Raw genomic sequence first — 17806 nt, forward strand, 5'->3', positions numbered from 1 at the left:
AAAAGGTCACAGACCTTTCCTTTAAAAAGTTCATGGATGATTACAAGAGACATATGTGAAAGTAGAAAAATTAAAGTACAACAGAGACATCTTATCGGGGATGTGGAGGTGCTTATCTTCAAGGATAGTAAGGAGGTGAGCTGCTGAGGCAATCACGTTGAGGGGAAAAAGGAGAGGGAATCTCAAATACAGGTTAGTGATAATGGCAGCCATAGAGAGAACTAGAGAGTAAATGTAGTCCAGACGGATAGAAGAACTCTGACCGCAGATCTGGGACAGAGGAAGAAACTTAGTATACTAAGCAGGAGAAAGATCTATATGCAGTTTCTAACAGGGGTCCACTTATGAAACAGGTTATTATGTAGCTATTAAAGATATTTAAAATAAACTTGTAGAAAACTAGGATCATTAAGGGAAAAGGTCAGAATGTAAATCAAATACGTTAAACAAATGCATACATTCAAAACAAGACTAACAACACTATACTTATTGTTATGGTCTGAAATGCATCCCCTCAAAATAGGTATGCTGAAGTTCAAATTCCAAATACCTCAGGAATAACTGTATTTGGAGATAGGCCTTTTAAAAAGTCAATTATGGTAGAAATGAGTTCACAGGGGTGGGCCCTAGTCCAATATGACAGGTGTGGTAAGAAGAGATTAGAAAACGGACACACTCAGGAAAGACCATGTGAGGAGATAACCATCTAGAAGCCAAGAAGAGAGGTCTGTGAGGAAACAACCATGCCAACACGTCACCTAGAATTCCAGCCTTTAGAACTATGAGGAAATAAATTTCTGTTATTTAAACCACTCAGGCTGTAGTATTTTATTATGGTAGCCTTAGCAAACGGATACACTTTAATTAGCAGAAGTTCTCTCTAAATTGTAGGCTCATGGGCATTTTTTTGGGGGGGGGGAATTTTCTTTATATATAATATATAATGAATACATGTTATATTTACAATTATAAAGAAAAGATCATATATTTTTAAAGTTAGAGCGCTTAACAGAAAGATGAAATGTGAGAACTGCAAACGAATCCCTGTACATAGGGATTCAATATGTCATGTTCTTTATTTCTGTATATGTTTGAAATTTTCCATAATAAAAAGTTAAAAGTAGTTAAACATAACCAACCAGTTTCACTCCTAAATATTAGGGGGCTAAGATTCAAATTGCTGTGAAGGAATTTTATATTTTTATCATAAGAAAATGTATAGATTATAGAATATTTTAATTCCCTTGGTGCACATTTACAAAACTGATAAAATAAACCTCGATTAGAAGTCAGAAATCTTGGAAACTATAGGCTTTACTCTGAAGAAAAATTACTAGTTCAATGAATGAGACATTATGTAAGAAAAACAATGGGGGGTGTTGGAAACAAAGGGATTATCCAATTACAGATAAATGATTATAAACAACTAGAGGGCACTGAAATACAATTTGAGGGTGAGGATGGGATGGGGTGGGAAGAATTTTGATTTAGAAAACCGATACTTGAGTTTCAGCTGTGCCATTCTATTCTTTATTAAGTGCTGAGTAAATCCCTTAACCTATCTTAATTTTCACATTTTCTGTCAAGAAGGCAGAAGAGAAAACACATTTGAAACACACAAAAAGACCACTGAAAAGCATGAAGATGGTGAGGATTAGATCCTAAACAATTGGTACAAATGAGGATTGAAATAAAATAGTTTGACACTTTTTTTTCAAAGTAATTTCCAGGATATCTTCTTTTTTACAAAAAAGGCATGAGCATCAGAAATTCCCTTTGAAACTAAAAACCTATATTAAGTGAATAGTAAACAAATGGGCTAAGTAGACCAGAGAATTTGGAGTTCCACTTAAAAATTAACCCATTTAAAATTAAAAATAACATAACCCATTTCATTTAAACAGCTTTTTTCAACTATGATTTTCAACCAAAATAATGAAAAGGTACCACATAAACAAAGGCAAACTTTTGTTTGAAGAATCAGATGAACTGAGACAATAGCAAAGAACACAAATGTATAGTCATAAAGTAGCTTACAAATAAAAATTCATGTAATTCAATGTTTCTAACTAAAGACAAGTGCTAAAAGTTGGCCAAGGTATACATTTGGGTATCAAAACCCAGCCTCCCAAATTCTCTATAGCTAAACGGATAACTTCATCATTTATTTTTCAATGAAATATAGTTTTATATAAATGAAATATAAATGAGTTTTACTAAAGAAAAAACACTGATCTCATTCTACAAATAGATAATCTAACTTTCATTCATTCTTTCATTTAACAACAGCTGCTAAGAACAAAAATGAGTCAAACCTCAGGAATAAAATTAAGCATGAATACTACACAGTTCTTGATATGAAGGATGCTACAAGCTAGTAAGGAAAAAGAAGACAGAAATAGTAAGTATGTAAAAATGCTATACTAGAGTTATATACAAAACACAATGATCATAAGGGTAAAGAATAACAGACTTCTGTTTTTCTTTTTTCACATTTATAAAACTCAAAAACTTAGCAAGAAAAAAAACTTCATGAGTAATGAACAAACAAAAACAAAATAGGAAATGCTCTTACTTGGAAAATCCTTCCCATCTGGATAGTAATACTCTGTGAACTCTATATAGACAGCTGACATTTCTTGTGGAAGATACAGTGATTTTTTATTGCAAGAAATCATACTTTTAGGGGAAGATCGACATTGTTCTGCTGTAGACACCTAAAAAAAGACATTAAGTTTATTGAAGTAACGCTAAACAAAGCCCTTTCCACCAAAGATTTATACAACACAAACATCACTTCAAATTCTTAAAACTATTTCCAATAATTAACTGCCACTGTAATCTTTATTATATATTTAATTTCACATTAAATTGTTTTAAAATAATACGAATCAACTTATAGGATCATAAGCTCTTTGGATTCTCAACAATTACATACTCAATTCTGTACATATTTCTTTGCAAATTTACTACTCTGAGGCCTACAACAACAAAATGTTTCTGTAAGACAGTACAAATATATAAATGGCAGAGTGAGGACAAGATTCAAGTCTTAAAGACTAGACTACTTCCCAACTACGCACTTCATAATAATTCTTTACTATAATTCATTATTTTAAAAAATAATGTAACTATACAGAGACCTTTAGTTTAGAATAATAAAAAAATTATGGAGATGGACAGTGGTGATAATCACACAGTAATGTGAATATACTTAATGTCAATGAGCTGTACACTTAAAAATGGCTAAAATGATAAATGTTACATATATTTTACCACAATAAAAATTTAAAAATAACAGTACAACTATAAATGCTCCTGTCAAACAGTCTGAGCTTTCTTCCAAAAAATCTATTAGTTTTAAGATTCACGTTACACATCCTTCACTCTCCACAAAACAGCTAATTATAATTACATCAAAAGCATGTATACGAATCTCTCCAAAATTCAACAGATAGCATCTTAATTTCATTCATTTATGCTTGCTTAGCAAACCCAGGGATGTATCTCAAAGTTATTTTTTTTTCATTCATTCAACATACATATATATTTTTCACACAAAGTAGACACTTTCACTGGTTTGTTTCCTTTTTATAAATTGCTAATCAAACCTTTTGATTATCTGTACAGTCTTCTTAAATTTAAGTCAGTCCCTTACATTATCTAATAAGTTTTCATATGTACTCATGGAAACAAATTCTTTTCAACTCTAGAGTGTCAAGTTATTTTAGTAGATAATAGTTTTTTTCCTTTTTCTTTTAATAGTTAAAAAGTTTTTCAAATTGGGATGAACATACTATCTTATTTTCTTCCAGTTACTTTTTCTCTGTTTTGGTTCTCTGTGTATGTGGGATTTCTTTATCGTACTTCATCCTTAATCATACAGGATTATGGGTGGTCCTCCTTCCCCATTTCCAAATGAACTTATTCAAATATAATGCATTACATATAGAATATTAAGAAAGAAACAATTGCACATAAGAAAATAACTCTTGCATCAATGCGTCTCCAAACTGGCATCATTGATATCTGAGGCCAGATAATTCTTTGCTGTGGGGGCTATAGAATGTTCAGCAGCATCACTATCTCTACCCACTAGACATCAGCAGCAACCCCCTCCAGATGTGAAAACCTCCCCCCAGCTGTGACAACTGTCCTCAGACATCACCAAGTGTCCCCTGCAGGGCATAACTGGCCCCAGTCAAAAATTACTAAGTGAAATGAAAACTTTTCAGATAAAACCAAGTTTCAAAGACATAGATTTATCAAAATATACCAGAATAATTCATAAATGATAATAGATACTTGAAATCCTTTATTTAAAAAAAAAAAAGGGTTATGTCCCTATTGTGTTGGTCTCAATGATTGGCATGTCAGACCATGTCGTATAATTATAGCCTGAGTAAGACTGTTAGTATAAATGGGACAGAGTTCTTAGCTATAAAGTAATGTTCACAGGATAGCCAATACTTAGTTTGATTAAACAAAAACTGTATTTTATTTTCCTCCATGAAGACCTTTGTTTAATATGGAATCCAGCCTCCAAAGAGAGGTCTGGTCTTTGTTCCTGCTCCTGAGAGCTAATTCTAAACTCTTGGAATTTCCTATTCATGGAAGACCTCTGAGACACAACTGATAGCATATGCTTCACAAGATGACTCAGAATGGGACTGACCACACTTGATAGTCTTAGTGGTATTTAGAGGGTGAAGGCTTGTGTCATCTGGAATCAAGTCCACCCACAGAGACGGAACTCAACCACATGGGCAATATTTCATGCATATTATTAAATGTTCATCCTGGGAGGCAAGTATGTTCTGAACTCAGAGCCCTCTCGAACTTCACTATAGGCTCTCTTCCTATTGTCTGATTCATATCCCTCCCCTGTAATAAATGAGATGCTGAGCATAACCGATTTGAGTGAGTTCTGTGAGTTTTTCTAGTGAATTCTCAAATCTGCGGGCCATTCAGAGAAATCCAAAAACCTACGGTTGATGTCAGAAGTCTTGTGCAGACTTAGTAGTATGGCAAACTGAGCACTTAACCTCACATTTTGCCTAATTCTGGGTAACCATGCAAACAAAAATTAATGAACTGGTTTTTTCTACTATAATTTAGTCATTTCACAAAGCTGGTCAAGATATTCACAAATAAAATGGTGGCACAGTTTACAAGAGCTGCTTGCAGGATATACTAAAGGTGTTTATCAGAAGATTTAATTTAAAAAATAAAACATACCTGGTATATATTGAAATCAGCAAGTCTAACCACAACAGAACTAGACATTAACTTCACTTTGGATTGTTGAGATAATGCTGAAGGCTTTTTGGAAGCCCCTTTCAGAGCTGAATCTTTCTCTGTGGGAAACAAAAATTCCTTTCAATTTAGAATAAAATTATTTTTAACAGTCACTCATTTATTGTTAATCAGCTACTAGAAATATAGATGAACCCTAATTTCTCAAACAAGATAACATATATGGAAACACTTTATATACAAACTGATACAAGAATGTAAGTTATTATGATGATTACTTTACTTGTGATGATTATTCTTTAAATGGGAATCATACTTATATCACACTTAAAAAACTCTCATACAATAACTTTTGATAGAACTCCTGTTAAAAAGAGAAATCTACCTGTCATCTAGGAGTCTGTAATATTCTACAGGGGTATTACTTCTACTGGTCATATTAATTTATAAAGTGCTTTTATCTAAAATCCTATGATCTGAATGAGGTACAGGTTTTTTAGACATTAATGAAACACAATACTTATTTACAGAAAATATCATATGGTGAACATACACACACATTCACACATATACACACACACAATTAATATTAGGGGAATGACATAATGTTGTTATAGGTAAAATACCTGTTTGTGTGTGCTGGGGAGAGGCATGTGTTGGGGATTTAGGAGGTGAACCTACATTATGATCCTTTACAGCCTGTTTAAGCATTTCAACGTTGCACTCAAATTCATGTAACAACTCATTGGCCCATCCATTTTTTGTTTTGGTTGCATCACTAAAATACATCCAATGATTACAACTATCTCCTGTAAAATGAATAATAAGTATTTCACTGAAAAATGCACTTTTCACATATTCCATTATAGCAAAGCTTCTGATGCTGAAGCTGAAACTCCAATACTTTGGCCACCTGATGCGAAGAACTGACTCACTGGAAAAGACTCTGATGCTTGGAAAGATTGAAGGCGAGAGAAGAAGAAGGGGATAACAGAGGATGAGATGGTTGGATGGCATCACCAACTCAATGGACATGAGTCTGAGCAAGCTCCAGGAGTTGGTGATGGACAGGGAGCCTGGCGTGCTGCAATCCATGAGGTCACAAAGAGTCAGACATGACTGAGCAACTGAACTGAACTGAACTAAAAACTTCTAGTGATATATTCATTTTCTCAAGGGATTCTTTAACCTTCCAGTAAATTTGAAGCTTTCACTGACTACAGACATTAATCTTCCTATAAAATATGAGTAAAATATTTAGACTTGAGAGAGGGTATCAAAAGAAAATAACCCAGGAGGATTTGTATCTAGAACCTAGGCTTAGCAGACCATCACTTAAAGTTTCAATAAAAAGCAGCACTGGCGGTCAGCCTTCACTGAATGCTCACCCACCTGGCATAACCCCATTAGACAGAATCCTGGAAAATACCATATAAAAAAAAAGGTTCTTCATCAAAGACGTGTTGTAAAGTAACTGCTGATATACTGATATATGTATATCTTTGGAGGAAAAATTTTAAATCAGGATTATTAGGTTTTTCTGTAGCAATTAAGAGAAGTAATATCTATGTAAAAGGGTTAAGAAAATAAAATCTACTTTATGACTACAAGTTTTACCTCGCAAATAGGAAAGATTTCTATGGTAAAAATTATATTCAATATATGTAAGTAATCAGTGAATCAGGAGGACAGACAAAGTAACACAAAGTCCTTCAAACAAAACTCTAAATAGCACAACCTTTAAATTCTATCAGGTACTGACACAGAAATGAACAATACTGTGAAACTGAAATTTGTGAAGAGGAAAATTTGATCGTATTTTAAAAGCCCTAGAAAACTCTTTATAGCTATCTGGTTTTCCTTATTTGTATGAATTAAAAAATAAAAAGTCACATATCACCAAAATGCAAAAATGGATATAAGGTCAAATTACTTAATCTGGCCATAAAGATATATATTTTAGTTTTCATTATTTGGGGAGGGGGAGTACCTATCAATATTTGATTATTAAAGAATCTATTAAATCTTACCTATTGATGAAATTTAGAAAGCACAGAAAAGTTTCAAAAAAGGTACCTGGAATCCTACAACTTAACTAAAATCACAGTTACCCTTTTGCTTTACTTTCTTTTTTGATTTTTGAATATACATAATTTAAACTGCAAAACATATTAATAACTTTCTTTTGTCACAGCTAACAAAATAGTACAAATGTAGTCTTCTATATTCTAACCTTTCTCAATTTCTAACAATTATACTTGCTAATAATCTACATAAGCTTCAACATAAGCTACATGAATGTTTTCTATGGCAATTATATTTTCTTCATAAGATACTGGCCAGGGGAAAAAATATTAAGTGTCTTGATCTCTTTTCTCCTTAAAAAATTAAATAAAAACAAATGCAATAGATTGGCTATATAATTTAAAAGCAAGATTTACATAATTTAAAGAAACTGTTATACAAACCTGCTTTGTGGTAAGGATAATAATCTATAGTTAGCTGTGTAAAAGACAGTTGCATAGCCCCTCCAGTGACACGTCTGTTTGACTCTGGGGAAAGAAAAAAATGAAATTGAAAGAGGGATAGAGAAAGAAGGATTAAGCAAACATCAGAAACATTTCATTAACCACACTGGCAGTCCAAGCAGTGGACAACTGTCTCTGTTACCAAGGTTAATACAATAAGGATTTTAAGAAATGAATTCAATCCAGTAAATATTTATTGAGCCCTTATCAAATACAAGTACTAAGCTAAAAGGTAAGGATACAAGAATAACAGAACTTTTATATTTACAGCCCTAACCAGATGCCAAGCACTGTTTTAAAATTTTTAAGTGTACTTATTTGTTCTTCCTGACGAACCTATAAAACAGGTAACATTAATCTATTTACTTAACAAAATTAAATAGGTCAAGGTTGTACAACCAGTAAGTGCAGAGCTGGTTTTGAAACCAGGAAATCTTAACCACTACATTACATCATCTTGCCTCCTATTGAAGAAGCAATTGAATCTACTAGTTTAGGTGAATTATCTAAAGTCACATAGCTACATTAAGATTGGAAGTATCTAAAACTATTTCTATTTTGTTATGTCTGTTCACATATTTTGTGTTTTAGATTCCACATATACATGAGTCATAGATAGGGTAAGGGAGAATGGGAAAAAGGCAGTCAAAAGGTATAAACTTTCATAGTTATCAGGTAAGTACTAGGAATATAATGTACAACATGATACATATAATTAACACTGCTGTATGTTCTATATGAAAGTTGTTAAGAAAATAAATCCTAGGAGTTCTCATCACAAAGAAAATTTTTTTTAATTTCTTTAATTTTGTGTCTATATGAGATGATGGATGGGCACTACATTTACTATGATGGTCATTTCATAACATATGTAAGTCAAATCAATATGTTGTATGACTTAAACTTATGCAGTGTTAACATGACAATTATATCTTGATAAAACTAGAAAGAAAAAAATTAAAAGGTTAAAAAAAAATCCAAAGGTAAACAGTCAGTGTAACTCCAACATAAAAATCAAATATTAAAACAGCCCAGACAGTATTTCCCTACTGGTGCAGTAGATAAGAATCTGTCTGCCAATGCAGATGACAAGGGTTCGATCCCTGGTCCAGGAAGATTTCACTTGCTGTGGAGCAGCTAAGGCCATGCACCACAATTACTGAGCCTATGCTCTAGAGCCCGTGAGCCACAACTACCAAGCTCATGTGCTGCAACTACTGAAATCCGTGTGCCTAGAGCCTGTGCTCTACAAGAGAGGCCACTGCAATGAGAAGTGTTTGTATCACAATGGAGACCCAGCACACGCAAAAATAAAAATAATAAAAAATAAAAAACCCAGCATGGACTAAACAAACACAAATTAGTATAAAGCTATATACATACTCTCTATATTAATTTAACTCCAATTTATCTCACCTGGCAGAATTTCTAGTATAGAACTACAATCCCTTATTTAAAACACTTGGAGCCAAATGTTTCAGAATTGCTTCCAATTTTTAGTAAAGTAATATGGTATATATGTGAGTGTGTATGTGTGTGCTTGTACATACACACAACACTGCCAGCAGGTTTTGAGGCAGCACAAACTAATGTGTGCTAAATCGCTTCAGTCATGTCCTACTCTTTGCGACCCTATAGACCATAGCCCACCAGGCTCCTCTATCCATGGGATTCTCCAGGCAAGAATACTGGAGTGGGTTGCCATGTCCTCCCTCCAGGGGATCTTCCCAACCTAGGAATTGAACCCATGTCTCTTAAGGTCTCCTGCACTGGCAGGCGGGTTCTTTTACCACTAGCACCACCTGGAAAGTGCACACAAAGCAATGAAAGACAGTAATTCTTCACCAAAACTCTAGTATTTACACTAAGTAAATACTAAGTGTGCAAAATAAAGATGATAAATAGCAACATGCTCATTAGATAAACATGTGCCAGAAAATAAACTCTTTACAAACTTATGAAAAAGAATTTTCAGGCCCTTCTGGATTTTAGAATAGCAGAGAACTGATTATAGATCTGTAGTGTGAGGAAGCTATTTGGGCAGAGGGGTTTTCTCCTTAAATAACAACTTTTATATTATTCTATAAGGGACCAAGCTAGACAGCTTATTAAAAAGCAGAGACATTACTTTGCCAACAAAGGTCCATCTAGTCAAAGCTATGATTTTTCCAGTAGTCATGTATGGATGTGAGAGTTGGACTATAAAGAAACCTGAGTGCTGAAGAATTGATGCTTTTGAACTGTGGTGTTGGAGAAGACTCTTGAGAGTCCTTTGGACAGCAAAGAGATACAACCAGTCCATCCTAAAGGAAATCAGTTCTGAATATTCATTGGAAGGACTGATGCTAAAGCTGAAACTCCAATACTTTGGCCACCTGATGGGAAGAACTGACCCATTTGAAAAGACCCTGATGCTGGGAAAGATTGAAGGTGGGAAGAGAAGGGGATGACAGAGGATGAGACGGTTGGATGGCATCACCGATGTGATGGATATGAGTTTGAGTAGGCTCCAGATGTTGGTGATGGATGGACACAGACAGGGAGGCCTGGTGTGCTGCAGTCCATGGGGTTGCAAAGAGTCGGACACAACTGAGCGACTGAACTGAACTGAACTGATAAGGGAATATAGAACGAGGAATGTAAAAGAGCTTAGAAAACACTTTTCTCTGTTTTTTGGCTTATCACTTAACCTTGACCCCTCATTTTGATACTTTGGTTTAACTTTTTCTGATTTGCCTTTCAAATCACTAAAGCAGAAGATGCCACCTATAAGCCAAATGACACAAAGGTAGACAAACAAAAGACAACAAATCTCTCCAAACTTCAAATCTTCCTTAACCTTTTCTGCTCCACCTTTTTATCTGGCAGCTGGTATCTGGTTGCCCTGAGAAGGCAGGATAACTCCTATGGCTAAGTATCAGGGGTTGGTCTCAATATTCAGTCTCACGGTTATAAACATCCAGAGCAACAACTTTCATAGACATAATTTTTGATTCAGGTCTGAGGCCAACAGGTTAGATACCTCTATTTAAAAGAGTTTCAGCATGGACTTCCCTGGTGGCAGAGCAGACAAGAATCCACCTGCAATGCAGAGGACACAGGTTCGATCCTTGGTCTGGGAAGACTCCACACGCTGTGAAGCAACTAAGTCCGTGTGCCACAACTACTGAGCATTCTAGAGCCTACAAGTTGCAACTACTGAACCCGAGTGCCACAACTACTGAAGCTTGTGCCCTCTAGGGCCCATGAACCACAACTACTGAGCCCATGTGCTGCAACTACTGAAGCCCGTGCACCTAGAGCCTGTGCTCCACCAGAGAAGCCACTAAAATCAGAAGCTCGTGCACGGTAACGAAGAGTAACCCCCGCCTGCTGCAACTAGAAAAAGGCCACACAAAGCAATGAAGACTCAACACAGCAAGAAATTAAATAAGTAAAAATTTAACAAATAAAAATAAACAAAAGATTCTCAGCTTGATTCTCATGTTCATCAAGGTTTGAGAACCAATGTCTTAGAAGTAGGATACTGAAACCTTCTAACAATTATGGGCCAGGGATGCTCTGAAGGATATACAGAAATGCCTAGCACCTAGAGTACAGAAACACAGATTTTCAAAGTGACCAAGGGCAGCTCCCTGTGAGCCCATTACCTGTGTCCATTAAATAAGGGAAAAAAAGAGAAGCTAAAGGAAAACACTTTCCTAATGGAATTTGGCCTCCTGACCAAATTTAGGGACGATCTGGAGTAAGGAGACAGAAAAAATTTAAACAGTCACATAGTTGTGTTTATATGCACATAGGGGTAGAAAATAGTAGATAAACCATCATGCTGAAAACACACATGTATCACTTCTCAGCCTTTGGGCTAAAATCAAGTGAAAATACATGTGCAAATAATTATGACTTGAGTATGGACTAAAATTTAACTTATGAACAATTTCAAAATTATGAAAAAGCTAATTCAAAGGCAAGTCTAATTTTTCATTATCTTCTAAGGATGTCAGTCTTTTTTTAAAAAACACTAATTTCATCATTAGCATTGACAGTGGAGTCACTCAGTCGTGTCAGACTCTTTGTGACCCCATGGACTGTAGCCTACCAGGCTCCTCCGTCCATGGGATTTTCCAGGCAATAATACTGGAGTGGGTTGCCATTTCCTTCTCCAGGGGATCTTCCCAACCCAGGGATAGAACCTGGGTCTCCCGCATTGTAGACAGACGCTTTACCGTCTGAGCCACCAGGGAAGTTTTAGCATTGATAGCTAACAATTAATTATGTTGAGGCACTAACTATCAAAGCAAAATAAAATTGTATACCAATATAGAATCCTTAAAATTATACCTTTCATCTATGTATCTCAATGAATGATAAAATTATGAACAGTTATTTTAAGAGTACAGACGACTTATTACATATGAAAAACAATCCAGATGTGCAGTAAATTTTAGAGAAAACCAAAATAGTTTCAAAGAGCAGTGTTTATTACCTTTTTCTTTAGCATGAATATCATCGCATATGTGTAGATCTAGATGAGAAATCACTAAATGATGGGAGGTTTCTTTAACATCAAAGTCACTGAACAGTTTCACAATTGCATCATTTAGATCAGGAGCATTTGAAGTCTGTGGTGTCTTCGCATGCTGGGTAGATGGGGCTACCGCTGAGCTCTAAAAGATTTAAAGCTGCCTTGTCACTGCAAGTTAAATATTTGTCATTCCCCACTCAAGAAAACTTAAATATTTTTAATAATAAAGTCATAAAAATTAAGCAAATACATTTTATCAGTAACTAAGTTTCCCTAAAATATTTTCTAAATTATGTAGGAATAAAACTAAAATCTAAGAACTAGAGAACTATAAACAATCTGAATATGAACCTAGTATGTTTTAGTAAATATCTGAGCATTCTAGATATCTGAGCATGTTTTAGTAAATATCTGAATAGCTATATTTACATATTTATAGCCCTTCTTGTTTGAGAAAATATATTTATTAACTATTAAAGGCAGCTTATTTAAATACTATTAGTTCTATATATTAAAAACGAAAATAAATGTGAGCCCTGTATACATTAGCTACATACACCATTATATGCCCTGAAGAAATAAATAATTACTTTGTAAAACCACTTGTGATATTATTTAGTACCATAGGTGCTCTTAAGAGGTATGGTATGTCTTCTGAACTTGAAGAAGCCAGAAAACAGCAGAGGTTTATAACAGTTTTAAGTTCACATTCTTTTCTCCCCAAAGAGAGAAAACATAGTATACTGTTGAAGTATAAAGACATTTGTGAACTTTCAATAGCTTAAAATAACTTTACATACATAAGTATACTATGAGATGATCTGTATATCTGTTAACCATAAAACTATACATGAAACTTTGGTAACAATTAAAAGAAGAGCAGATTTGTTATTTAAAATATTTTTAAACTTTCTAAGAACAATTCGTTAACAAAAGTATAGTTATTTACAGAAAATTAAAGTACTATATATACAGCTTATGTACAGTATATACCTTCTTCATAGTAAGAACTATAATCATACTGTAAAAAGAATTTCAAAGTGTACTCAGCAAATGAGAATCTCTCAGTGAAAATGACTGGGGTCCACATTATTTAAAGGAAAGCAAAGATGAAACAGTTGTGAAGCCTTAAATTCTAGGGGTTCAAGTAAGCTTTTTTACTAATTATTAAACTGATTTTCATCAGAAAAATCACTTTTTCTTATGTTTTCCCCCATCTATTTTTAAAGCCTTACAGACTATTATTTATGTCTATGATGGTAATATTTTGAAAGAAAACACTCTCCTGCATTGCTTTAATTATGTTTCCTGTCTTTCATCAAGATAAATACTGATACAAATAAAAACATAACCATTAATCTCCCTACAAACTCTTTTCTTCATACTAAGGTACATTCAGGCTTTTGGATGCTATTTGTAGAGGGAAAAGTGGGCCACTATAAACTCTTGCCTCATGAATAATCTTTAAAAAATTCTTAATTTTCAAGTTTGTAAAGCTCTCAAGTTGTAAGTTGAGCAAAGGAACACAACTACTTCACTCTCTGATGCACACTCTTGGTACCTCAAACGATACCTAAAATAGTGATGTGACAACCACTACCGAAGAAAGAAACTCCACAGCAATGTCAATGGCTAAGTGTAACTACTATAAAATACTAAGGAGTGACAAAAAAAACTAACTAAATACTAGTGACATGGAAGAAAACTATAGCCATTTGCTACTACATCCTTTCTAAACTATGAAATAATGCAGATGCTTAGGCAAAAAAAAATCTGTAAGGAAATACCTCAAAATGCTAACACTGGTTTTGTTATGGTAGTGGCATTACAGAATTTTGTCCTTTTTTCTCATTTCCTAACCTGTATCTTTATATAGCTTCCTAATCTATATTCTATTTTATATAAAGACATCTATCTACATATTGCATAAATAAGCTATAGTAACATCAACACTTTGTCTACTGATCTTTCATTTCAATTATCATCTCTGTTAATAACATCCTAAATTATAATACACGAATCGTCATTGCAAGCTTTAACAGGCTAGTGTTTATGATGGTAATACTGCAAAATATTACCTCCTATTCTTCCTTAATTATTTTTTTCCACTCCAAAATGGAACTCATTATTACCTTTTCTTAGCCTTACGTCCCCTAATCAAACCTGCTTCCTTCTGTATTTATTCTTCTGGTTAATGGAATTACTAATTATTCAAGAAGTTTTCAACTTCTCTCTCTTCTCTATCCTCAACTGATAAAACACTCAAATATCTTTCCCCAATTTGGCTTGTTTTTCTTCTTTCAAACCATTACTAGAGATCTAAGTCTACCCCTTCCCTAGAGTGGCAGCCTTCCTACTCTTCAATCTACCCTCTTATAATACCACCATGTCATACTAAGTTTTGTTTCCTATTTAAAAACTTCCATTGACTTCTGTATGCCCATGGGAAAAGTAAACATATAATGCCCATCATGTCTAGTGGCCATTTCTGCTTAAACTCAGGCTACTTCCCTAGGAAAACTCTATTCTATGCTATGATTCAGTACTCTGTTCATCAAACTTTTAAAATTAGATTCCCACACAGAATTATATACGAAGACACCTTATTGGATACATATTAATTATTTGGTAGAATGATACAGGATTCACCATCAATTCTCTACAGGTTCACCATCAATTCTGTTTTTATAGCTTGAAGCTCTGGGAAAATTTGTTCACATCAATAGGTAGGCTGGAATGAAATCAATTTTGTTTTAGCAAAGCAACATGATTCTTTGAACTCTTCCAAGTTACATGCCAGGATTCACCAAGTGATCTACTGTAAAAAAATTATTTTTAATAGTCTAGCAGCAGACATTTATTAAATCTTCCTTCAAACATGCTGAAAGCAAAGAAGTGGAAATCACCTAATGTGTTAGTTTGTCACTGGTCATTCACATCCAACATGGACAGCAATATTTCAAATTGCCTCTCATTTCCCAGAGATTTTTGGGTCAAAACCCTCCTGCCCACCTCACCATCCACCCCTCACAAGTCTATAACAGTAAGAACCAGGATGAGTAAGAAGAATGCCTTTCATTTGTAAAGTAGGATACTAGGATAGGAGTAATTATGGAACTGGAGAACCAGACTGACATCTTAACACAAGAAAGAGTATACATCAAAATGGAAGATGTGAAACAATTTTCTTAAAACTTGGAAAGCTGTCACATATTCACAAGGCATGTGTACGTCACTCTCAAAAATAATGCTCTAGTAACACTAAACCCCTTATCTTAACAGAAAATACCATGCTCTCTATCACCAACATGGTTTTGTAGATTCTATTTCCTCATCTGAAATACCCTTTCTCTCACCTGTGAACTTCTACTCATTTTTCAGTCTTAACTTCATTATTCTCTTTGTGAAACCTTTCCAAAGTCCATCCACAAGCAGCTGATTAAAACTTCTCTATCCTTCTATAATCTCCTCATCCCTCTCTTTTTGGCTGCTCTGAGTCTTCATTGCTGTGTGCAGGCTTTCTCTAGTTGCAGTGAGCAGGGGTCTACTCACTGTTGTGGTGTATGGGCTTCTCATTGCAGTGGCTTCTCCTGTTGCAGAGCACAGGCTCCAGGCATGTGGGCTGCAGTAGTTACGGCTCACGTGCTCCAGAGCATAGGCTCAGTAGTTGTGGCGCACATGCTCAGTTGCTCCATTGCATGTGGAATCTTCCCAGTTGTTCTTTTTGTTGTTCAGTTGCTCAGTTGTGTCCGAATCTAAAGACTGAAGTCCGCCAGGCTCCTCCATCCGTGGGATTTACCAGACAAGAATACTAGAGTGGGCTGCCATTTCCTCCTGGACCAGGGATCAAACCCACATCTACTGCACTGGCAGGCAAATTCTTATCCACTGTACCACCAGGGAAGTCCCTCATCCCTGTTTTTAATTCTGCACTCTAGCATTTATGTTAGACTGCAATGATCTGTTTTATATTTGATTCCCCATTACATTCTGAGATCCTTGAGGGCAGGTTCAGACAATATTTATTTTAACATCAGCAGCATCAAGCCCTGCACCTGATGACAAAGCAGGCAGGCAGTAAACAATGCCAATTTGACAGTCATAGTAAAGCCTAAATTCCCACGTATAAGGCAGATCACCAACAAAGTACATATCTAAGATGTAATTACTCTATTTCCAATGAAATAATTCATAGAAGTATGATTTCACAATATCCATTAAGTTTTTATTGGATAGATATAAAAAGTCAATCGTACTCATAAAATTATCAAAAGACACTACACACTGGGATTTCCAATTTCCCTTCTACAAAAATCTTCATGCTAAATTCTCAGTATTTAGTGCTAGGAAAGGTTATAAAACTTTCTTTTTAGGAAAAAAAAACTAGTAATGCTTCTGATTTTAAGAAAGTGATCATTAAATAGCTTCCCTCATTTTTGTCCCAGCCATCAGACAATTCTAACAGCTTTGCGTTCACCTTCAGCAATTCCCTAGGGCTTTTATGTCAATCCTTACATTCTCTCCCTTGACTATAATTACCCAGGTTTTTTTCTTTTGGACTTTAGTAATTTTTAACTTGTATTTTTTTTTAATTTCCTGAAAAGACGTATTTATAACATCAAAATACTTTTATGTTATCATTAAGTCTAGTGCCAAGCACAGACTTGCAAATAAGATATGTACTATATAGACAGAAATATATTTGATATATAAGAAAATTCTTGTACTCAAAGTATTATAATCTATTTCACATAGAGAAAACAACTAACCATTCTGATTTTTAAACCACTTAAATGTAAAGTGAAGTGTTTTTCCTATTAACATTTAATAGCATACCTGTGTAGGTTCAGGAGCCATACTCTTCCTTTGTTCTGTTGATTTTTCTATTGCTTCACTAAGAGATTTTGCATATTGTACCATAGCCTTCAACTGGGAATCCGTTAAAACCCATAATAAGTCATCCAATATTAGAACTAATTTTGTTGCAATGACATTACAGTCCTTTAACTGTCGGGGGAAAATGATTCATAAAATTAAGCCAAGTAATAAAACTTATAATGCACTTGTATTTTTTAAAAGTTAACAGTTTTTCAATGATTTAAATAAACACTTCCTTTATCACCAAATATTTGTTGAGTTCCTATAATATGGAAGAAATATCTCCTAGTATTAGAGATACAGTGGTAAAAAAAAGACTGACAGATTCCTTTACCTTAACAGGTACATGTTACATAGGTATAAGCATTTATATAATTTAATCCTACATTTATAGCTAAAATCATATAGTTATCAATGTTAATGCAACCCCTGCTGCTGCTGCTGCTAAGTTGCGTCAGTCGTGTCTGACTCTGTGCAACCCCATAGACGGCAGCCAACCAGGATCCCCTGTCCCTGGGATTCCTCAGGCAAGAATACTGGAGTGGGTTGGCATTTCCTCCTCCAGTGCATGAAAGTGAAAAGTGAAAGTGAAGTCGCTCAGTCGTGTCTGACTCTTCGC

General features: G+C 34.7%; 1 protein-coding gene across 6 annotated transcripts in view; it reads right to left on the minus strand.

The window, feature by feature from the left end:
* BLTP3B (bridge-like lipid transfer protein family member 3B) overlaps positions 1–17806 on the minus strand; it is an 83258-nt gene that overhangs the window by 26180 nt on the left and 39272 nt on the right. For all 6 annotated transcript variants that reach the window (XM_081595373.1, XM_081595377.1, XM_081595374.1 and 3 more), the window contains 6 exons: positions 17146–17316; positions 12271–12451; positions 7725–7808; positions 5883–6065; positions 5239–5357; positions 2576–2717 (listed from right to left, as the gene is read on the minus strand). In XM_081595373.1, coding sequence (XP_081451499.1) covers positions 2576–2717; positions 5239–5357; positions 5883–6065; positions 7725–7808; positions 12271–12451; positions 17146–17316 — 880 coding nt within the window. The remainder of the gene's footprint in view (positions 1–2575; positions 2718–5238; positions 5358–5882; positions 6066–7724; positions 7809–12270; positions 12452–17145; positions 17317–17806) is intronic.

The sequence above is a fragment of the Giraffa tippelskirchi genome, chromosome 4 (genome assembly GCF_054371585.1).
Source record: "Giraffa tippelskirchi isolate mGirTip1 chromosome 4, T2T-mGirTip1v1.2.pri, whole genome shotgun sequence".
NCBI lineage: Eukaryota > Metazoa > Chordata > Mammalia > Artiodactyla > Giraffidae > Giraffa > Giraffa tippelskirchi.